The following is a 25,009-nucleotide window of genomic DNA, read 5'->3' as shown; positions in this document are numbered from 1 at the left end:
TTCTACTATACTTAGTTAAATTCAGTTACTCCTTTTGTTAAAAACAGATCTTTATTCTTTTAAACAGTAAGTATCTATAAAGTGCTATTCAACATGCAAAAGAAACATCTAAGCATGGCCCTTCCTACTAAATTTGGTGCTCTACTCACAAAGGAGTTGCATGATTCTTTCAATTAGCTTTAATAAATATAATTCTTATCATTCTAATTTATGGTGGGCTATAAAATTAACAAAAATGTTTTAAAAAACCCCAATTTGTTTAATGTGTATTCTATATTCTAAAATAAATGAACCCAAAATAGAAACATTTTTTGGACAATTAAGTATTAGATATCAAACATTAATGAAATATCATTCTATTTACTTATTAATTATCAAGATTTAAATACATTAAACATATTCTCTCAAACCTGGCTGGCAAAAGAGGTAGATAATGTAATACTTACATAGCCAACTTAATGTTCATTATAAACAAGTAAGAAGTAAAGAGGCAGGAATCCCCATTGAACTCATATAACAAGTTAATGACTCAAAAGCCAATCCCATGATAATAATCTTTCCTTTGGTATCACTGTCATATGTCTTCATTTGATAAAATACACCTGAAGTACATTAAGGCACAGAAAAAACTTGAGTGAATGTAAAAAATAAAATGTTATTAACAAAGGAAACAAAGTCTATTTATAACATATTCACTAGGAACCACATGCAACTCTTAAATATTTGCATTACTTTCTTTTGGCAAATCTAATGTTCCTAATTACAGCCTAATTGTACTTGAATATTATATTAACAATATAGAGAAATCACAGTACCTTATCCACAAGTGTTCAGTAGCTGACTTTTAGTTAATAGTTTAATGAAATTTCATCATCAGTACTAAAATAAAATGATACAAAGTATATTTTTATTGGCAATGGGTCAAATATATTATGACATACAAAAGTAGTACATTATATTATTTTTAAAAGCTTTTATCATTTGAGGCAAAAATTGAATAGCAAATCAGATAAGTCATGTTTTCATATATTTCAAAAACGACAAGACACTCAAGAAATTGGTCAGTTTTCTTTAAACAGAATTGCGATCAATGAAGATACATATTATCTGAAGGTAATACTAATATCTTTTATTTTTCTTACAATTTCGGAATTTTTGGCTGAATTCATTTCCTCTATTGTTTTCTGTGCTACTATCACTGTCACTGGTTTGCTTTTGCCTCTTTCGGGTATTCATCTGATAAAGGTCAGAGTCACTTGGTTGTTGGATAGTCCATTCATAGGAGCTAGGTCCAGCATCTAGATCTGGAACATGACTCAGTGAGGAAGACCCAGACGTGCTACTGGGAAGTTGGGCTGTCATCTCATAGAAAGGAAGCTGCAGCACTGGATTATGTGCATGCCGCTGCTGTGGGGGAAAAAAAGTCAACTTATATACCAAAACAAATCCAAAATGCTAAGTTAAATGCACATTAAAAAGTCTAATGCTTGTTAAAAGTAACATGAATTATGCAAATAGTCATGAGTAAATCAAATGGTATTTTGGTATAAGAAAGGCAGTGACTTCATAGTAGGAATGTGGGAGCTTCCTTAAATCCTTAACATAAACATTTAAAGGTTTATTAGTTTACTACAATATAGATTATCAAAGAAATATACTGCAAACCACATATGTAGTTTTAACTCTTCTAGGAGCCACAATATAAGAATAAAATGAAACAGATAAAAAATTTTACAAATATATTAATCTCAATATATGATAGAGACATGATAACTAAAATTTGTAACTACTCACAGCAGATTAGAAATAAACTGTGATACTTTGAACTTGTCTTTCAACTCACTTCCATCTCTACCAGAGAGGGGGGGAGAAAGAGAGAGACAGAGAGAGAGAGAGAGAGAGAGAGAGAGAGAGAGAGAGAGAGAGAGAGAATAGAATGGAATATGTTGGGAAAAATACTTTCATAGTTTCAGGTAATGAATGGTTGTTCATTAATATTAACTATATGAGCACCAAATACTATGAATGTTTTTCATGTTCTTCATAAATTTGTGTCATATATATGCTAAACTAAATGGGTATCAAACTTACCAATTTATGAAAGAAAAAATATTCTTGAGGTAAAGCAGTATTATTAATGGGAAAAAACTGCATGGGAAAGGAAGATCTGCCCAAGGTTTCTTCATTCCTTTTGAGAAATAAAATGGAAAGCAAAAAAAAATCCTTAAAATTCTTAGGTACAAATATTCTTTTCTCTTAACAACTTAATGAGGGTTGTCCATAATCAGAAACAGAGACAGAAAGATCTTCTCTGGTAGCAGTTAGAATTAAATATCTTTAACAAACACATGCAAATAATGTTATTATATTGATAATGTAGTGTCAAAACAATACATTAATTAATTATTTATTACTAAATATTGAAATTTCAACATTCAGAGTCACATTTGGTTTTCTGATATGAAAATGTTAGACCAGTGCTTGTATTTATATAAAGACATACAACATTTAGATAGTAACAGAACAATAGCAAGTCATTAATCATCACTGGACATACAGTTCAATCTTCTACAGATATAAAAACAAAGAGGGAGAAATTATCATCAATTTATTTTTAAAGTATCTTTACTATGTAAATATATATACTGTACTCCTTCCTAAATGGACTACTAATGTTAACATAAACATGTTGACTGATATCTTCCAGGCATTAAGATAATCAAAACATCTCTAATTAAAAAACTGTGGTGTTCCCCAAATTTCATTTATACATGTGATCATTGCTCTTATGGAGATGTTATAAATCCTGGCTAGGTTCTGCAGCTACTCTTCAATAGTCTACTAGCTCTATAGTATACCCTAATTTTAATGCTAACCACTAATCCTTAGGCTAGGAAGCATACTCTAAGGGAGGCTGAAATCAGCACTGGAAGATGGGAAGAAATGACAGAATGTAGTCAGATGGATGGGGGAGACTCCATTTATAAATACTGAGAGTAGTATCCCAGAAGTCAGTAGAAGTCAGAAGTCCATACTTCATTAAGAAAGAAATTAGAAAAATATAAGTTGTTCCATAGGGGTAAACTGAATAAACATTGAGGCTGCTGAATGGCTGATCAGAAAGTTCTCATCACCTTAAAAAGAGTAGCTCTCATATAACAGTGGGGTTAAAAAAATGAACAGGAAGAAAGGATGTGAAAGATAAAAATATTTATTAGTGAGAGGAAGAAGAAAAATATGGGAGCCCAGTTAGGAGACAAGGTGAAAGGTGAAGGGAAATTACAGAGTAGGGAAGACTCCACAGCAGAGGTGAGATAAGCTGCATTATGAAAACAAGTGTCAATTGTCTAAAACCAGTATTTTTCCCACGTGAATCTTTGGACACATAGTCAGATGTTAATGAGAAGGTGCTTAACATTACTCATGAAAAAAATGCAAATCAAAAGTACTGTCAGATATAACCTCACAGCCAGTAGGATACCTAGTACCAAAACATCAGGAAAGAACAAATATTAGCTATGTGGAGAAAAAAAAACCCTTTCGCACTGTGGGTGATAATGTAGATTAATGCAGCTATTGTGGAAAAAAAGTAGGAGATTCCTAAGTAAATTAAAAATTGAACTATCATGTGCATCAGCAATTGTCCTTTTAGGTATACACCCACAGGAAATGTATTTAGCACCTTGATGCGATATCTGTACTCCCATGTTCATTTCAGCGTTATTCACAATATCCAAGATATGCACACAATCTAAGTGTTTATCGGTGGACAAATGATACAGAAACTGTGGTGTGTGTATGTTTAATATGGAATATTATTGAGCCTTAAAAAGGAGACTCTGTCATTTGTCACAACATGAATGGACCTAGAAAACATTATGCTAAATGAAATAAGCCAGACAAAGAAAAAAATATTTCATAATCTCTCTGATTGTGGGATCCAAAATAGAAGTCAAACATACAGAGTTTAGAGAACAGTTACCTGGGTTAGGATTCAGAGGAAATGGAAAAATGGATATAGGTCAAGGGATAGAAATTACAAAGATTTAGGATGCACGAGTCTAGAGACTAGTGTACGACATGAGAAACCATAGTTGGAAAAATTGAATTGCATTAGGGATTTCTGCTAAATGAGTAGAGTTTGCCGTACACAGACACACACACACATACACACACACACACACACACACACACAAAGGTAACTATGAGATGATGAACACAGTAATTTGCTTCACTATAGTAATTATTGTAGCATTTCTATGTGTCCCATAGCCCTCTGTTGTATACCTTAAATATACACTATAACATTTATTTAAAATAAATAAATAGAAACTTTGATATGTACTCTATCTCCTCATTGAAAAAGATGGCAGGATTTGTCAGTGGGTAGAAGCCACACTTTTTATACCTGTTGATGATACATTCCAAGTATATATATATATATATATATATATATATATATATATATATATATATATATATATAGTATATAAATAGACATCATAACAACTCTTCATTGAAAATCCAATAATGCTTGCTTAATCCTGGAATGAGAGGCTTAGAGATGCCTGGCTATAGGACAACCAAAAGCTAATTCAAACAGGGTGAATCCATGTCTCCTATTTGGGTAGTCTAGATTTGCATGTGTGTGAGTGTACCAGGGATTGAACCCAGGGGCATGCACTTAACCACTGAACCACATTCCTAGTTTGTTAGAGTCTGTAAACAAGTCTGGATGGCGCCTGGCAAAATGCCAGAGGGAATAGTTTGTAAAGTAACAAAAGCGAGCCATTAAGTGTGAAGATTCCTGATTGGTTGACTGCTGTATCTAGTTTATGCTAATTAAGATAAGCTGTGCAAAATGTATAAATACCTCTGTTATCCTACAATAAAGGGCTTCCATTCCTGCTGCATCAACGTACACAAGTCATTCGTCACCCCCCGGTTATTTTGCCCAGCCAGCCGGGCTGCGGCACTAGTTCTTTCTTTATTTTGAGACAAGATCTTGCTAAGTTGTTTCAGCCTCACTAAGTTGCTGAGGCTGACTTTGAACTTGGGTTCTTCCTGCCTCACCTTCAAGAGCTGCTGGGATGTGCCACCACACCCAGTGTTGGACTGGATTTTTATAAAAGGAGAAAGAGGAGAGAGGTAATGCTTCTCTGCTTCTGAGGTTTGAGAATGATAGGAGATATTAAATTTCAATGACTACCCTAGTATTTTTCATCAAAATTATTTCTACAGTAACGTGGCTTGATCTGATTTGATCTATAAAGGAATGCCAAAATAAGGGAAAACCTCAGTTTTTATTTTTTTCACCACTATTTTAGAATCAGCATATCTGGTTTGATAGTTTCAGTTAGTCCACCAAACAGACAGACAATAACCAAAGAGTAAGAATATGCAAAGGCTGGAGATAAATTTTTAGAGTATACTTGGACTACTGCCAAGAGCAGAATGTGTCTTAAATAATTCCATGAAATATGATGATAACTTCCAGAAACTTGTTGAGATTAACAAACAATGCATTGGGAAGTGGCTTGGTCAGAATGTTTGGGATTTTAGGACAGAACCAATTGTCATTAAGTTTCCTGACCTCCTCTCTTTTTTACATATGTCCTATTAGATGGGAGATAAAAGTCAAAGGATAGGGAGCTACAGCATGTGCATTTGTTCCAATGTATAATAAACACATCTAATCATTGTTTGGCAGCCTTTGATAGCCATTTGTCTTTTTCAGGTTGTTCAATACTTGCCTGATAGTAATATCAAGGACAAATGCAGGATACTTTCAGCAGCTTTTTAAGCCCCATTGTTTCTTAGAGATTATTAGTTTTATTGGTATGTGCTGAACAATAGCAAGTTCAGTAGGAAGATGAATAGTCTATCATAGGTCAGCATATTAATGTCCACTAGCAATAGGAGTGCTGGCAAAGGCCAAGAATCTAAGACTTGTAATTGTCCCAATAACATGCAAAACTTCAAAACTATGTCTGGAATCAGTAAATATGGTAATTTTCTCCTTTGACAAAGCATAAGAGCTAGTAAAACTAGGATTTTGACAATGAGCTGATCTTAGAGAAGGCAAAGAGTATGCCTCAGGTGTTTCTTGTGAAAAAACTATTGTGTAACCAGTTATTATATACATTAGAGTACACGGAAAAAACAAAACCAATAGGATACATGTGTGGCTAAATGTATGAATATATGTTATCTACAGATATATAGTCATATGTCATTTAATGATGGAGATCCATTCTGAGGAAAGTGTAATTAGGCATTTTTTATTATTGTGCAAATATCAGAGCATGTGACAAATAAATACATGGAATAACTTATTATATAGCTAGGCTATATGGTATAGACCGTTGCTCCTAGGCTATACACTGGTACAGCATGCTAGGCTGAATACCTAATGCTATAGACAATTGTAACATAATGTTATTTTTGTGTCTATACAGAGAAGATACAGTAAAAGCAGGGTACAAATTATAAAAATGGCTACATTTATTAAGACACAATGAATACAGCTTATAGGATTGGAATTTGCTTTGGGTGACTCAGTGAGTACTATGTTCATGAGTAAATGTGAAGGCCTAGGCTGTTACCATTGACTACTTGTTTTAGATAGCTTTTTTTTCTTTTCTTTTCTCTTTTTTTTTTTTTTTTTTTTTTGCTGCTGTGACTAAAAGACCTGACAAGAACAATTTTAGAAGAGGAAAAGTTTGTTTAGGGGTTCATGGTTTCAGAGGTCTGAGTCCATAGACAGCTGGCTCTATCCCTCTAGGCCCAAGATAAGGCAGAAAATCATGGTAGAAGAGTGTGGTGGAGGTAAACAATTCATATGATGATCAGGAGGCAGAGAGATTCTACTCACCAGATACAAAATATATGCCCCCAGTGACCCACTCGTCCAGCCACAACCTACATGCTTCAGTTACCACCCAGTTTTCCCAGCTCAGTTAATACCATCAGGGGAAATTATTCACTGATTAGATTAGTATTCTCATAACCCAATCATTTTTCCTCTGAACCTTGATTTGTCTCACACAAGAGCTTTTAGAGGGACACCTCACATCCAAACCATCACACTACTGTAGACTTTGTTAACCATGTACATTGAAGTTACAGTAAATGTATTAAATAATTTTCTTTAATGCTAAATAAATTAAACTTAGTTTATCAAAATATTTTACTTTTTTAAACTTACAAATTTTGACTTTTGTAATGAAACAAAACAATGCACGTCTTTACAAAAATATTCTTTTGTCATATTCAATAAGTTTTAAATTTTTTTTTTGGTTTTTAAACTGAGATATGAATTAGCCTAGGCAGACACAGGGTTAGGATCATCACTATTACTGCTTTCTACCTCTATCTCTTCTACCAATGGGAGGTTTTCAGAGATGATTACATGCATGAAGCTATCACCTCTTATAATAGCAATGACTTCTAGAATACCTTCTAAAGGACCTACCTGAGGTTAGATACAGTTAACTATTTTCTTTAAATAGAGGAAGTACACTCTAAAATAACAATAAAAAAACGTAGAATAATGAATACATAAGCCAGTGACCTCGTTGTTATCATTAACACATATTTTATATTGTATATAATTGTCGTGTGCTATACCTTTATACAATTGGAAGGCAGAAGGTCTGTTTACACAAGTAATACATCATGTGAGTCTGCTCAATGATGTTACAATGGCTGCAATGTCAGCAGGCAATAGAAATTTTTCAGTTCCATTGTAATCCTATGGGACTGTTGCCTTATATATGGTTCACTCCTGATGGATATGTTACTTAGTCCATGTCTGTATAAGTGTGTGTGTGTGTGTGTGTGTGTGTGTGTGTGTGTGTGTGAGAGAGAGAGAGAGAGAGAGAGAGAGAGGTGTTTATTATAGGAATTGGCTTTCAAGTTTATAGAGGCCGGAGACACCATCATCTGCCATCTGCAAGCTGGAGAACCAAGAAACCAACAGTATAATTCAGTCTGTCTAAAGGCCCAAGAACCAGGAGAGATAAGGATCTAAGTCTAAGTCCCAGTCCAAAGGCTTGAAAATGGTGTATGAATGTGTGTTGGGGGTGGGGGATGCAATTGTGTCAATCCCAATTCAAGTCCATAGGCCTGAAAACCCAGAGTTCCAGTGTCTGTGAGCAGGGAATATGAATGTCTTAATTTATACAGGGTGCAAATTCATTCTTCCACCCTTTTATACTATTCGGGCCCTCAACAAATTGGATGATGTTCACCCCTATCAGCAAAGACGATCTTCTTCTGTCAGACTACCAATTAAAATGCTATTTCTTTTAGAAACAGTCTCACCAACACTAAGAAATAATGTTTTAGCAGCAATCTTGGTGTTTCTTGGTCCAAACAAGTTGATCCATGAATCAGCCAGCAGATTGTGTTTCCCTAAAAATTTCATTTGCAAGGGATATTGAAGAAGAGGGTTAAGTCTAAGGAAGTGTCTGAGAGAATAATTTTTTCAGCTTTGAGCACACTTCTATAGATGTAAGGCAATCATGTGGAATAGACTGGAGATCTCCATCACTGAAGAGGAATGAGAGCTGGATTGAAGTAAGGACCATGGCAAAGACCATGGAGTAGTGAGGGATCATGAAAGAGTTTATGGTTCATACTTTTTGCACAAATTAATAGATTTGACTTCCTCCTGAATCCAATGTCCTTTATTTCTTCACTGAAAAGACTGAAGTAGTGTGGGGTGAAAAGGTGAGGATAAGAACACCCTGTTGTAAAAGGAAATCTATAATTAAACCAGTTCTTCAATTTCATCGCAAGAAAGAGGTTTGGGGGCTACTGATGGGATAGGTCTGTATTTTCCCTCTAGATAATGTGTCTGTGAGGCCAACTAAAACAATATACATATAGTACCTTTGACTGTGTTTTACCCTTTGATTCTCATTTTTTATAACAAAGTACACTTAGTATAAGACAGAATAATAGCACAAGAGAGAGACAAATGGATACAGTGGCTATCTCTTGGAAGCCTCTGAAGTACTAATCAAACCAAGTCAGAACAGTCAAAGAACTTGTTCTAAACAACAACAATAAAAAAATTGTAAATCTAAATTTTGGAAATTTCTCTTTTGTAAAGGGCAAGTAAAGATTGTTTTTACCTTGCTCCACCAGATTCTGAGCAGAGACCCAGAAGAATGACCTGTGGGAAAGCTTAGCTTTTTCAGTTTGATCAGAGTTCCCTAGATTTCATCTGCAGCCTCCAGAATAAGCAGGAAGTCCTGACCATACTTTGAGAACTTTCCTTGTTCTCAAAACATTTGGAGGGAAAATATTTCCCTGCTAAATCATTTCTGGGTGGTCAGGGTCCACAATTTGATTGACAATAAATAGATAGATTAGCAGGATTTATCAGAGTTCTTCAGAGAATCAGTGTGCAGTTTTATGGGTAAAGAGAGTTACTATAAGGAGTTAGCTCACACAATCATGAATACTGACGAGTCTCAAGATTGTCAATAGACCAGCTAGAAACTCAGGGCAGTCAAAAGAGAGCTCAGTCTGAAGACCTGAGAACCAGGAAAGTCAATAATGTAGCTCTAGTCCGAAGGCCTGAAGATACTGTTGTTTCAGCATAAAGGCAGCCAAGCAGAAAAATTAATATTTCAGGCAGGATTAGTTCTTTCCATTCAGGCCTCCAACTGATTGCAAGAGGCCTACTCACATTATGGAGAGCAATCTGCTCTACTCAATCAATTAACTAAAATGTTAAGCTCATCTCAGACACCTCCACAGAAACACTCAGAATTATGTTTGACCTGGTGACTCTGTCAAGGTACAAAAATTAGCAGTCATACAGGATAAAAGTTTAATTCACACAGGTGCAGTACTCTGTGAGGAGTGGCTTCCCAAACAGCCAGGTGCAAGTGCTTTTCTACCCACTTAACAAAGGAAAGGGTGTTAAGGGCTTCAGGGGGAAAGTCTGGAAGGGCTGCTGGGCTCATTTACACAATTTTTCATACCAGTGCTGATTGGCAGCCTTCGTCCTGGCCAGGAACTCCTCAAATGGATGAACTATAGCAGCTGATTATTCACATCCAGTAATAGAGATCAGTCTAAAAGTTGAACAGGAACCTCCCTCAGTGGGGGATTTATGGAAGCTGTAAGTTTGGGTGGTTTTGGATGTCAGGAAAGGGAAATTGAGATAAAGTTTCTTCCTGTGGCTTCTGTTTGTTCAGATGTTTTCGGTTTAATAAAATCCTTATACCATTTTGATGTGTTTTGGGTCCTTTAATAACAAATAAACTTTCCTGTTTATATAAAGAATCTGGCATTATATTTTGAAAAAAAATTACTAATTGGTAAAAATTTAGTAACTCTTAAGCAACATTTATTATGATAAGGCATTTTGCTTCAACTAACCAAGCCTTTAAGTCCAGACAAGTACTGTACTTTAAAAAAAAATCCAAATACCTATACAATACTTTGGTCTAAAAAAAGTGTGTTCTATTAACTAGAAATTCTTAAAATATAGTTTTTAAAAAATTAATTGTGTTTAAAAGTCCATTTCTAGATGGGGGCAAAGGTCAGGACCCTGTCACAAGATATTTTAGTACAAATCAATGAGTAATTTGCTCCAACTTCCATCCTCAAAATAAATGCACAGTAGTAAAAGTGATTAAGATAAATACCATATTCAGAAAATAAAAATATTGGTATCTCCATAGTAAGAATGTTAAAAAAGAAAACTAAATTATCAGATCAGAAATACCTGTATTCCAAACATTCTTTGTAGTTCTAGTTACAATAGTCAAGAACCATAATCAATCAGGGTATATATCAGTAGATGAATGGAGAAGACACATGGGGCAAATAAATGCAATGGAATGTTTTCAGTCATAGAAAGGCTGAATCCTGTCATTTATAGCAACCTAGATGGAACTGGAGGTCATTGTGTTAAATAAAATAAGCTAGACAAAGACAAACACCATGAGTTTAAACCCACTTAAAAAAAAAAAAAACTAAAATGTCTCTCATAGAATGATAGAGTGGAATAGAGTGAGAAGGAGGGGGAAGACATTAGATAAGAGTCACTAAAGTTCAAATAAAAGTAATTATATCTGGTTTTCTATAGCCAAGGAGGGTAATGATTGGTTACAGCAATTTGTGATAGACTTTAAAATAACTAGAACAATAAGAATGTCTGCAACCCACAGAAATAATTAATATTTAATGAGATGAAAATGTTCATTACTCTTATTTGATCCTTATACCTCATATACATGTATCACATTGTTATTTGTAAGTCATAAAGGTGTAAAAATATTTTAACTATATTATATATAATATTTATATAATAAATAAAAGCTCAGAAGATCAGACTGTGTGTTGTACATGAAAATGGAGAAGCAGCTACAGGTGACGAAATCTTAGGTCTACATTTTTGACGGACTGATACCCTTCACCACTTTCCTCCCACAGACCCCCCAGTTACCTAAACAACAGCTTCTACCCCTCTCCTTCCCCATCAAAGTATAATTTTGACAATCATTCTGATACACTGTACCACAGAAGTAGTTGGGAACCAGATGAAAGAATTTGTGCCGGATATCATAGTGTACTTTTCTGAGGAACACTGGCAATAAATTCACTGAACTGTTTCAAAGAACTAAGCAATAATAGGAAAAGAACATTAATCAAATTTTCTTTGTTTATCACCAGAAATGTTCATTATCCAATGTCAGGAGTAGATATTAATAAATAGCTGAGTAGATGAATGAAAGAATGAAGCAAAAGGACTGACCCGGAAAAAGGTTAATAATCACCATAACTACTACCTATTCAGGCTATTATGTGGCAGACATTAGTCTCCAGAATGATACCACAGAGAAGAGGAAGCCCAAGTTCATTTGTCCAAAGACACATGCCTTTTTCTAAAGAGAAGAGTCAGAATATAAGTCTCATGGAACTTGTTCCAGTGCCTCAGTATAATACCATATGTTTGGTACTAAAGATTTGCTTTCAGGGTCTGCAATTCTGCTACAGTACTTTTGAATGGAAATATGCTGAACCATTATCATGATTACCTATTTTTTTGGAATTGATTTTATCATCATTCTTCCTTGGTATAAATCTGAACATAACGTTTCTAAAGATGTGGCTCGATGCAAAGACTGTACAGTAATTTAGTCCAAATTTCGAATCTATTAAATTTGGGTAAGTTAAATGGAGGTTTCATACAATATTCTGTGTGAAACAGCTATATATGATAAAATTACTTTTTTATTCTTTGATAGCCTAATCATTCTATTTCAGATCCACATTTCCACAAGATTCAGTTGTATTTTCTCCATAATGTATGCACTATTTAGAAAATATAGACAAGATATTTGCAAAGAACTAATGCAGTGGGGTTTTTTTTAAGAAGACAGATATCAGTAGCAAAAAACAAAACAAACAGAATTTAAATAAATTTTTAAATTAAAAAAACTACTTCCTATTAAGATGAGTAAAAAATGAAATGCCATATTCTTAACTACTTTAAAACAATTCACTTATTTCTTTTGCCCAGTTAAAGCTTTATGTCTCTTGCTTAAACAAATCTGAAATTGAAGCATGACTTTATTGAAGCTTGAAAGAAAAATACAATATAAGGCAGAGTTGTTGGCTAGAGAGCTTGGCTTTCAAAAGAACTTACATTGTAGAATCATTGAATTCAGCATAGTTCAGCACCTGGTCCTTAATTAATGCTGAAACATCCCGTGTTCTGAAAAGAATAGTAAAAAATGGTCATAAATGTTTATTACAATATAAAATTTTGAGAGTCTTCACTTCTCTGAAACTTCATGATGATTTTGTTTCTTTATCATGCATTTTAATATTCTCTCTATTAAAAGTCCCTCATTACTAAATGAGGAGAATTCTCCCCAGACTTCAGTGCTCAGCAAATCACATGGAATAAGAAATGGTTATAACCATTATGTACCACCCTGAGTGCAGGTCCTATTCTTTTCTTGAACATGAATACTGTCAGGAGTGTGTGCTGATTTCATGTGCTCCTTCATTAACTAGAAGAAGTTTCTCAATTTGGGTCCTAGAGTGACAAGAGGTGCCCTTTCTTCATTTACCCTCTATACCACTGGAGTTTTTAACATTCTGAGTGAAAAGCACATATGAATCTTTAAAAATCCCACTGTGCACCATGACTGGTGGTCTGACCCCACCGCTGTTTCTAATACTCAACTTATAGTCATTACATCTAAATTTAAAAAAAAAAGTAAGCTAACATTTTCCCCCCAGTGCCCTCTGGCTCTCTCCCACTTGTTTTATGGGAATATAGATGCTACACCCAAATTCTTATCACTCAAAAGTCCTCCCAAGGCCCATGTGTTAGAATCATTGGCACTACTCAGAGGTAATAGAAACTTCAAGCACTATGGCCTAGTGAGAGGTCATTAGGTCACCAGAGAATTGTCCTTGAAAGGGAAGTGAGACTCCCAGGCTCTGTTCCCTTTCTCTCTTTTGCTTCTTAGCCAAGAGGGAGCCCCTTTGTGTTGCCACAATCTTCTGTCACGATGTACTGTTTCATCACCGCCTTAAAAGCAAAAGACCCAACTGATCATGGACTGGAGCCTCTAAAATTGATAGCCAAAATAAACAATGTGTATTTGAAAGTTGACCATCCCAGCTATTTGTTATAGTAATGGAAAGCTGATGAACACAAACGGTCTCTAACTCAATATAGAAGATGTTGAGTTGACATGTAGATGCTGATATGATGAAGTTGAATCTAAGAAATAGAAGAATGGCTGTCAAGTTGATAAAGATTTTGAAATCCTAAAACAGGAAGACAAGAGCAAAGGATCAAAAGGGGACAGCTTATTGCTTTCTACAGCTGAACTGATTGGTTTCTTATTTCCATCAGCCTGCAGTTTATAGAGCATTTTCTCAGATTCAGAAAAGTTTACCACTGTGGCTGTTGTAAATTTTATTTTCTTCCGTTTCTACCATTGATTATCTTAGAGGCTGAGTGAGGCAAATTTATTATAGTAATTTTCTTAAAAGGATGGGATGTCATTAACTAAATACTTTTTATTCATGAGATGCAAAAAAAAGGAAATCAAAGCAAGCAGGTGGGGAAAGATACCATATAAAACATTGATTTTGTTTTCAAATGACCCCCCAAAACATTTAGATTACTGATATTTTATGTCATTTGTGTTATTTTTTTTACCACTAAAAATATTTAAATACATGCTAGGAGACAATTAATTTAAAATAGAAAAAGAAAGCTTATTTTTAAAAATCACATTTATGCCAATATTTTCTCTTTATGGCCACCTTATATCCTGAAAGAAAGCTCGTCTGTTCTGTCACTGTATTTTCTGAGGGAGATCTAGTACCTTCCAATCAAGTAAACAGTATGGATTCCTCTTACTGCTAACCTGAAACAGTTTTGTTTATTAATATTGAATACTTAAATGTGCAATAAAAAATTATTGGATTGCAATAACATGAATTTAAGTTGAATTTTATTTTTACTTAGAAAATTTTCAGAAATTGCCTTATGCTAGTTGTTTTTAATTCCATATGTAATAGAGCATCTAATATTTCTTCAAAAAACAAATGTCTGAAATATATGTCCAATCCATATTTAATACAGAATTGTGGACCAATGAAAATTATGCCATTTCATATGCGAAATGGGAATTTATAGCTTTTTCACAAGTTGAGGTTAAAGTAATTAAGATTATTCTATATACCTGCATATGCTTTGTATATATGATTTTTTCCTCTGAACTATGAAACAATGTTAATACATCACATTTATTTCAAGAGTGCTATCTGCAATCATGAGAAGGTGCATGGAAAATAGACAGGCATTCTCTCAATATAAACACTTGACACTTAACACTACAGCACAGTTTAGTAGTTTTCAATATTAACATGAGAATATAATATGAGTACTCTCAGTTTTCCAAATTTTTGTGCCTATGTTTATGCATTGAGTCAGATAATTGATATAATCCTCAAATTCAAGTTACCTAGCCAAGGGTGAACCTGAATATTTCTTGTCCTATGGGAAAAAATGTGATTTTGAGAAGACAAATATACCTATTGCTTACCCATTATTGTACTAGTTTATTAAGATTGTAAGGGATAGAGTGCTACAAAGTGACATAGCAGGAAGAGTGAGTTAAAATTCCTCTTATAAACATGAGGCCACTGTCCTTGTATCCCAGATTGCATGCTAGGAGGTAGGAACAGGTTTAGTTCTTTCAAGTGCTCAATAAATAGATCATTTAATTCTACATTCTTCTCCATAAAGTTAAGGTTAATATTTTGACTTGTCATGCCCTTTTCAACCTTGAATATAACAATGCCTAAAATACCTTACAAAAATTATTTTTGCAATGAGAAATAGAAAAAAGAAAAACATATTTTTAAAGTGTTTTAGTACTGAATTCCTGCATTTTGGGGAGGAAGACAAATAGAAGTTATGAATATAGAATCATTACACAAAATCATCATTATTTCTTAGCAGATGTCAAAGGAAACCTACAGAAATAATTCCAATCATTAGCACTATAAATGTGTTTTAGTCAGCTTTTTTGTTGCCATGATTAAAAGATCTAAAAAGAACAAATTTAGAGGAGGAAAAGTTTGTTTGGGGGCTCATAGCTTTACAGGTCTCAGTCCATAGACAGCCAGCTCCATTCCTCTGGGCTTTAGGTAAAGCAGAACATCATGGCAGAAGAGTGTGGTGGAGGGAAGCAGCTACAGGATGACCAGGAAGCAGAGAGGGACTCAGTTCAGCTCACCAAATATATGCCCCAAAGGCATGCCTCTAGTGACCCACCTCTTCTGGCCACACCCTACTTGCCTTCAGTTACCACTCAGTTAATACCTATCAGGGGATTAATCCACTGAAGGGGTTAAGGTTCTCATAATCCAATCATTTCGCCTCTGAATATTCTTGCATTGCTTAACACATGAGCTTTTGGGGGACACCTCACTTCCAAACCATAACAAAAGACAAACTAAATGCTACTTCTGGACAATAGTACTCTTCTTGGGTTTCAAACATAGGTGCTTTGGAGGGGGGTGTAAATAACCTTAAAAACAGGGTTTGGCTATTATTCCAGCTAATTATTATGTGGAGGATTTTTGTTTGAATTTTTATATTCATAGAAAGCAATTATCAGTTAATTATATATTGTCTATTAGTTATATACAAGTGGTTACAGAGAAAGCAATATATAAGTTATATAAATTATATATAAGCAAAGTCAAACTTCTACTGACCTAATTCCAGAAGATATAGACATTTAACTTCTATTAAAGGCATAGAATCAAAGCATTAAGGACTGATCAAAAATTCTTCTTGATCCTTTGCTCTTCTCTTCCTACTTTCTATGTCAAAACTAGAACTCTTCCATTATCTCTGTGAATCACACCAGTGTCCATATTCCATCCCTGGGCTTGCCCTGAATGCCAGTCCCTAAAATTGTCGTGATGGACAAAGGTGCAACATATGGAGTCCAGGGGAGAAATAAAGAATGTCCATGTGCTTCTGCCTTTTTCAATACTTTATTCACTCAAATCACTCAATACAATTTCATTTTATAGGTTCTTAAGAAAATGACAATCCTTCATGCTGGGCACTGCAATAGACACAATCAATTCAAAACAAACAATTCTAAGTTAATTCTAAGCACTGCAACACACCTAATCATGACAGGCTCATGAAAGACATTCCTTCTGCATGCTAGGCTTAAGTGCCAGGTCTAGAGTCTAAAATCTTATGGTTGAAGTCCAGCAGATGCACACTCACTCAGACTGCAGTGATCAGGTCTGGAATTGATGGAGGTCTCTCCAGGGGTAGAGCTGAAGGCCAGTTGAGGAGAGGGTCCTATGGAGAAGTTGCCTTTCTCATCAAGGTCAAGATGTGTCTGTAGAGTTTGAGAGTAGTGAGGATGATGCAGAGGATCAAGCAGATGATGAGAAGAGTTGGGATGTCTGTCCAGGTCCTCATCAGGTTATCAGGCATGTGGGCATAAGTGTCGGCTGGCTGAATGTCCTACATTTGTTCCGTCATTTATATTAAATTTGGGGGCTTCTACTCACCCCTTAAGTCCCTATCGGCTGTTGGTTTTCTTAGTGACATTTTACATTCTCAGGTCAGGATGTCTGGTTTGGTGGTTTCCACCCTGATCTCTCATCTCTAACTCTCATCAGGGCAAAGGCAAATGACAGTAACTTCACTCTGAGTTTTATGAGAATTGTGGAAAGTGACTTGTCTTAATCAGGCTATGCCTGATTCTTATTGGAGGACTCTGTAGGCTATGTCTTGTGGAACTGCAGGTTTATTTTAAAAATGGAGTTACTTAGGAGTTACTTAGTTAGGTTAAGGTCATTACAATAATGTACCTTAGCTGGACATATTTGATACTGTTGAGTATTTTGGAGAACAGATGGGGGAAAAGTCAAGTCCATACTCTGCTTCAAGAAATGAGCACTCCCTAGATTGCCCACAGGCAGGGAACCCCTCCTGAGATGTATAGCAGGAGTGGCATTTAACAGCTTTTTTTAGAGACATTTTTTAATCACATACTTGTGTTTGTATAAGTATTTAGCTGATATCTTATCACTGTGAATGGAAGAAATTATTTTGGCTCACAGAATTTTACAAATAGGTTATAAAAGTCAGTTTTCAATACCATTAAATGAAACAAAACAAAATAAATAAAATAACTCAGAATGGCTCCTTTAAACTTTCTGATTTAAATTATTTCTTCTATTACACAAAAGCAGGATAAACTACTATGAAATTTGTCCAAGTTAATCAATATATTGGAAAATACACTTATTTGATATTATTCATTGATCAATGATTTCTTTTCAGAAAATCCATGGTTTTGCATAATATGTGAAAAAATTCTTAACATTCTCCTCAAGAATTTAGATGAGTTTCTAAATGAAGTAATCATAAAATTGTGCTGAAAATTACTTCAGTCTATTGCTAATGAAGTTTAAAAAAAAAGAAAAGAAAAGAAAGAAACTAATCTTAAAACCTTAAAAGCTAACAATGGAGTTTTTGTGAGGTAGATGTTTATTTACCACCACTAGAGGGCAATAATTAGCAGAAAACTAGGAAAATCAAAATGCATTAGATCTTCATAGAAATGAATGGGACCGTGAGAAAGAAAACAAATACAGAGGCTAAAATATAAAGGGGAGCAAGAAAAATGTAGTGTTTGTTTTGGATATGGCTCAAGACTGACTTATTTGAGGTAGAATACAAAAAGGATAGTGTTTAATATTCAATTTCAAATTATGTATTTTGCAGCAATATCAGTCTAGGTCATATGTACAGAATAAAGGTAAAGTCAGCTATGCCTTCAGAGATCTTCTGTCAGTACTGTAGTGTGTGAACTCAAAAAGTTTTGAGTTCAATGAGAGTTAACAAGGTTTGGAACAGTGCCATATATTATTTGTAGTACTTTTTTAGAAGTAGTAGTTTAAAAACAAGATAACTATGGCAATGACCATGTTAGTTGTTCCTAGAAATCTAGGGGATGCCTTTTAGTTTTTCACAAGATGTATATTTAGGGTTTGAACCAAGCTTACTATAATACATATAATGAATATCATATGCATTAAGTGCCAAAACCTAAAGGAGAAGAAACCATGAAGAATCCCAGAAGAAAGAAAAGTATAGCCTCAAACGTTTATAAACTACAAATATACTACTACTATAATAAAAGTACTCTAGACTCATAGTTTGCAGATACCTGGAGCAAAAGAATATTCAGGAGAAGCTGCCAGTTTGGCCTGTTGGGTAACCAGTAAAAGGATGATTTAGGCTGAGTGACACTTGGGTCCATCCACTGTAAACTCCTGCTGTTGGCAGCCACCCCAGGCCTTCTGCCTCCATGGGGATCTGGAAGAGGTGTATCATGCTTGCCAATGCCTATTCAACTGTTCTTTGTTTCCATTACCTTTATTTCTAGATTTTTATGATAGAGACAAAATTATACAGATAGTCCCTGACTTACAATGGTTTCACTTATGGTTTTTCAATTTTACAGTGGAGTGGAAGTGATAGATCTTCAGTAGAAACTGTACCTGGAATGTTGAGTTTTGATCTTTTCATGAGCTCACAATATGTTATTCTCTCATTGCTGTTCTGAGACAGCAAGCCATGCATCTCACTCAGCCATTTTTGAGAGTAAACCATCAATAGTCTCCGGCATACCATGCTGCTACACCGTGATGTTGGTTGGGTGTATTAAATGCACTTTAAACTTCAGATTTTCCAATTCACAGTGGGTTTCTTGGGACATAACTCCATTGTAGTTCAAGGGGCATGTTTAAAACTAATGTATGGGGGCATGTTTACAACTAATGAATCAATGTTGGTCTGAATTTCATGGCTTTTGATGGGACAGATGAATTTAACCAAAAGTATTTCATGTTAAAGAATTCCTAGTCTACCTAACGAGTTATTTAAATAGTTACAGGGTAGGTAGATCTGCATATCCCCAAGCATTCGGATGGCACTTGGTGCTTTCTTAGAGAAATACTCAGCTCCTTAGTTCTGGAACATACGTCTCTGAGTTGGGGCACTACTTTGTCAGCTTGAAACTCACTTTTTGGTTTCTATCAATTCTATCTCATGGCTTCCTGGGAGGAAAAATATAAACTGCTTGCTAATAGTCATAGAAGGTAATCGAAAAAATGTAGTATTTGTTTTGGTGAAGTTGGCTTCTAAAGGTTCATGCTGTTAGCCCTGATAGAATGCAGATCCCTTCTAAAAGAAAGGTCCTGCCCTTGATTGATCATTAGCCTAAAGATCAAATCCAATAGGTTAAGAGAAAAAAAAAATACCCACAGATGTTACAGTTACAGAGCTGTTCTCTCTCCTTGTGTTTCCATCCCACCAGTATCCCCCAAATAATTTTTCTCTTGTCCTATCTTTTAGTTACTTACAGATGTGAGGTACTGAATTACAAAACATGATGGTGCACATTTCTTGATTATATGGAAATATCTATAAAAATCTGAAAATCCTAGAGTTTTAACAATTGTAATTTTACCTCAATCTGTCCCTAACTTGTATGATGCCACATTCCTAAGACAGTGTGTCTACTCTGCTCAATAGGACACAATACTCACAAATTGTTCCAGTTTTTCTTAATTCTTTTAAAAAGCCACCTTATAATCTGAGTGTATGGTTTGGATGTGAGGTGTGCCCCCAAAACTCATGTGTAAGACCATGCAAGTACATTGAAAGGAGAAGTGATTGGGTTATGAGAGCCTTAACCCCATTAGAGAGTTAATCCCCTGATGGGATTACCTGAGTGGTGGCTGAAGGTAGGTAGAGTGTGGCTGGAGGAGATGGGCACTGGGAGTGTGAGTTTGGTGTATATATTTTGTTTCTGGTGAGTGGAATCACTCTCTCTCTCTCTCTCTCTCTCTCTCTCTCTCTCTCTCTCTGTTTTCTGGTCATCTTGTGAGACACTTCCCTCCACCACATTCTTCTGCCATGATGTTCTGCCCCACCTCCAGTCCCAAGGAATGGCCCAAGATCTCTGAAATCTGAAACCATGTACGCCCAAATCAACTTTGCCTCCTCTAAAATTGTTCTTGTCAGATATTTTGGTTACAGCAACCAAAAGGCTGACTAAAACACTTGGCTAGCAGGCTTTTTGTTGTGTTTCACAATCACAGAGTTTTATTTTTATTTTTATTTTTGTGCCTTCAAATTCAAAGCTCAATTTTTCATCTAGGGTCAAGGAATTGGAATTGGAATTGAAAACTGGAATTATAAGTTTCAATTTTGCATTTGTATTATGTCGCAACATGATAGCTGATGTAGGCAACAAGAGGTGATATAATGAATTCAAGTCACCTTGGGATAGTGCAAGAATAAAATTTATGAATGTTCCAGTAGTAAAAATGCCAGTATAAGATTTCTCAACTTTAATATAATTCCTTAGGACATTTGCAGGGAGAAAGCAGACTAACAAGGATTAAGCAACAGAGTTTATCCTTTTACAACTCAAAATAAATTCAAAGAAATTAAAACCTAAGGGATTAAAATAAAATAATCTTGCCCTTGTGAGTTAGTCCCAAAAGTCAAGTACAAAAAAATTCAAATATATCCTGAATTTTATTCTGTTCAGTCACATTCCAAGCAGTTCTCCATACGAGGGAGGATTTGAGAGTGTCTGCTGGCTACGTCTTGAACTCTGCCTCATAGTCTCTGTGAGTTTTTCAGAAGCAATAAAATACATTGAGATGGACACCTATTAAAAGGTACATTACAGCAATATGTTTTATCAAATGTGTAAGGAAAACTTCATCTGTGTGTCTCATTTCATTTCCCAGACAAACATAGAGATTGTTGCCTAGTTGCACAATATAGGACATTCCCACAGTGACAGTCCCCTTCTCCAGGTTGCAACAGTTCAGAACATCATCATTTCAGTGGCCGCTTTTACCCTATTTGTTCCTCTAAACCTGCAGGAAGTGGAAACTCCCTCTAGACATTGAGTTGTTTGTTCTTGTTCTCTGGACACTGATTGCTCCCATTGCACTTGTTACTACCACCCAACTTCTGCACTGCAGCTGTTTTCTAAAACTTCTGAAGTCTATGGCCAAGCAGGCCTAGTGACGAACGCTGCTTCTTCCATGCACCTCCTAAGATAGGACCTTCTCAGCATGGCAATGCTCTAGCACGAGAGAATAGATCATTTGGTAGATTATTTGGGAAGTGGGCTCAAGAAGCACAAGTGAAGAAGAGGAGAAAGTGATACAAGAACGGGAGAAAACTGACAAAGAACCCATTAATGAACAGTTCATGGCTGTGGGCAACTGGGAGTTCATCCTATAGGGATCTTCTGAGATCCGATGTAAACCAGGCTTATTATGGTTTGGATATGAGGGGCCCCCAAAAAATTTCTATGTAATGCAGTAATTGAAATTATTAGATTAGGAGAGGAGTAACCTAATCAGTGGAATAATTCATTTGATCATTTGATGGATTTATACTTTAAAAGAACTATTATGGTGGGTGCTACTTGTAGGTAGACTGGTGGGGCATGGCTGGAGAAGGTGGGTCATTGGGAGCATATCCTTGGGGATAATACCTTGTTCCCCTATCAGCAGCAGCAGCTCCTCCTCCTTTTTCTCCCATTCCTCTTCCTCCTCTTTCTTTTTTTTTTAATTCTTCTTTTTTCTGCTCCCCGCCTACCATTATCTGAGTAGCTTTTTTCCACTCTGCCTTTCCACCATGATGTTCTGCCTACCTCAAGCCCAGAGCAATGGGGTCAATGAACCATGAACTGAATCCTCTGAAACCATGAGCCAAAATAAACTTTTCCTTTTCTAAGTTGTTATTTCCAGTTATTCCAATCACAGTGATGAAAATATGACTAACAAAAGCGCCCTGGAGGCTGGGGAGGCTGCCCATTTATTTTTGGAGTCCCATCTCCCATCAGTCAGGAGTTGCCCTGGCATATTAACTACCCCCTCTAGCCTATCCAGGGCTCTGGACAAGCTTCCAGACAAAGAGAGATAGGTCACCTGGAGGTAGACAGCTGTGTGCACACAAAGTGCTTTCTTTAGGTGCTAGAGAAATCAGGTGGCCAAATGCACATAAGGAAGATGTATCCACAGCACATATTTTAGAGTACAATTGCCCTGTTCAACCCCTCCAATGCTTCAGCAAGACTCAAGAGTCTTTGGAAACTTCTAGGAAGTTAACCTTGTACTATGAATTTTTGCTCCCCTAATATTGGCTGTACTTCTCATTTTAGCTTTCTTTTCTTTTCAGACTAGACAAGTTTTCTTGTTTTGAGAAGCCACACATAGTGAGATAGATTTTAGCAAAATGCATGATAAATTCTGAATCTTCAGAAGCATCAGTTGTGCAATTCTTTCCACTTGCTCCACAATGAATTGGTTTGCCTTGCCCAGGAAGTATTCTTTTATGAAAATATCTAACCCAGGTAGGGTATCTTACACACCATCTGCTCAGATCCCCCTCAGCCTATGTCATCTCTTTATTTCCTTCTTAAGAAATAAAGGGAACTTCTTAGGGAACTAAGGCCTTAGAATCTGAAGCATCTCTCCCAAACTTGGGACAATATTGGGTCACCTTACCTCTTGCCTAATAATGGTCCCTATACATTATACAAATTATGGATAATTTTATGCATCAGTTTGATTGTGCTACTGAGTGTCCAGAATGAACATTATTTCTGAGGGAATATGTTTCCAGATGAAATTAGCACTCAAGTCAGTGAACTCAGTAATAATAGACAGTCTTCCCCCCAAAAAACATTGGACATTGTATTAGTCAGCTTTCTTTCACTATAACAAAATTCCTGAAATAATCAACTTGTGAAGAAAAGAAACCTTTATTTGGACTCAAATTTGTTGAGGTACCAGTCTGTAACATATTGGCCCCATTACTTTGATCTTGGAGCAAGGCACCGTATCTTGGTAAAAGCACCTGGAGGAAAAACTGCTTCTCTTTTAGCCAGGAAACAAAACAGAGTGAGGATGGGGCTGTGATCACACAGGTCCCCCCAAAGACACGACTTCAGTGACCTTTGGACTTTCCACTAGGTCTCACATCTCAAAAGTTTTATCACCTACTCATAACCACTCCAGGAATAAGTCCTTTCATGTGTGGATCTTTGGGAGACGTTCATGTTACAACTATGGCAGGTATCATCCAATAGATTGTAGACCTGAATGGAACAAAAGAAGGAGAAATTCAGACCCCTGTTCCAGTGTCACTGGCTTGAGCTGAACTTCGCATCTCATCTGCTCCTTTTCTTCTACTGTAATTTACATCATCTGACTCTCAGGTCTTCAGACTTAGCCTGAATTACACCACTGATTTCTCAACCCCTATAAAAATCATGCAGGTCAAAACCTCCAAATAAGTCTTCATTTGCACACGCATGCACACACACACACACACACACACACACACACACATCCATTCTCCTTTTGGTTCTATTTCTCAATATAACCTTGACTAATACAACACTGATCTTACCAGCATTCACTGTCACATTTGCCATACTTTATGCAATCCATTGGTATTGCCCCATAATCTTTAAGATACGTGTCAAAGGTTGCATCTTCCATAAACTAGACTCTGTGATTGTGTAAGTCTGTATTTTGTAACTGTGACCAAAATACCTGACCAAAACAACATAAAAGAGGAAAAGATTATTTTGGGCTCACGGTTTCAGAAGTTCAGTTCTTGCTCCATCTCTGGACTGAAAGCCGAGACTGAACACCATGGTTGATGGGTGTGGTGGAGGAAAATTACTCAGATTACTGTGGCCAGGAAGCCACAGAGAAAGTGCAGGATGGGCCAGAGACAAGATATGTAATCCCCAGTGTATGCTTCCAGTGGCCCACTTCCTTGGTCTGTACCCCATTTGCCAACAGTTACCACCAAGTAGTCCATTTGTTATGGTTTATATATAAAAGCTCATGGAGACAATGCAAGAAAGTTTAGAGTGAAATTGTTTGGATCAAGTATCTTAACCTAATCAATGCTTTAATTTGATAGGGACTGACTAGGTGATAACTGTAGCCAGGTCAGGTGTGGTTGGAGGAGGTGGGTCTCTGCAGTTTCAAGAGAGAACATGTCAGCATGTCAGTAATTACCAATTTTGAAGAAGAACTTATCAATAGTTCCTATCTAAAGTTTTGAAATTAAACTATAATAATTTTCTAGAGCTGGCTCCTTGTGGGTAGCATATATGCTCCGCCCCTTTTTTCTCTTTGGGTTTTCTTTGGGGCTTTTCTGTGGTATGTTCCTTCATCTAATATCACTTCTAGTGGTTGTTGGAAGTAAACAACTCTAGGTATGTTCTCTTAGCTATTGTCCCTTTTCCCTCTTTCATAACAGTCTAGTTCACTCAAGTACTTTGTAGCTTCATTGATTGAAACTCCCATAGTTTCTTAGGGCTAAATCTGACAGTCCTCTATTCATCCAAAG

At 35.9% G+C, this 25,009-nt stretch overlaps 1 protein-coding gene across 1 annotated transcript; it reads right to left on the bottom strand.

Annotated features, from left to right (window-relative positions):
- Positions 1–1,119: 1,119 nt before the first annotated feature.
- On the bottom strand, positions 1,120–24,302 carry LOC143387179 (splicing regulator RBM11-like). The gene is made up of 4 exons (XM_076841782.1): positions 24,244–24,302; positions 12,674–12,742; positions 2,092–2,188; positions 1,120–1,407 (listed from the first exon to the last, which is right to left on the bottom strand). Exons 1-4 carry the CDS (start codon positions 24,300–24,302, stop codon positions 1,120–1,122), a joined length of 513 nt encoding a protein of 170 aa, XP_076697897.1.
- Between the last annotated feature and the right edge of the window lie 707 nt (positions 24,303–25,009).

The sequence above is a fragment of the Callospermophilus lateralis genome, unplaced genomic scaffold (assembly GCF_048772815.1).
Source record: "Callospermophilus lateralis isolate mCalLat2 unplaced genomic scaffold, mCalLat2.hap1 Scaffold_121, whole genome shotgun sequence".
In the NCBI taxonomy this organism is placed as follows: Eukaryota; Metazoa; Chordata; class Mammalia; order Rodentia; family Sciuridae; genus Callospermophilus; species Callospermophilus lateralis.
This window is presented reverse-complemented; position numbering and strand designations above follow the sequence as displayed.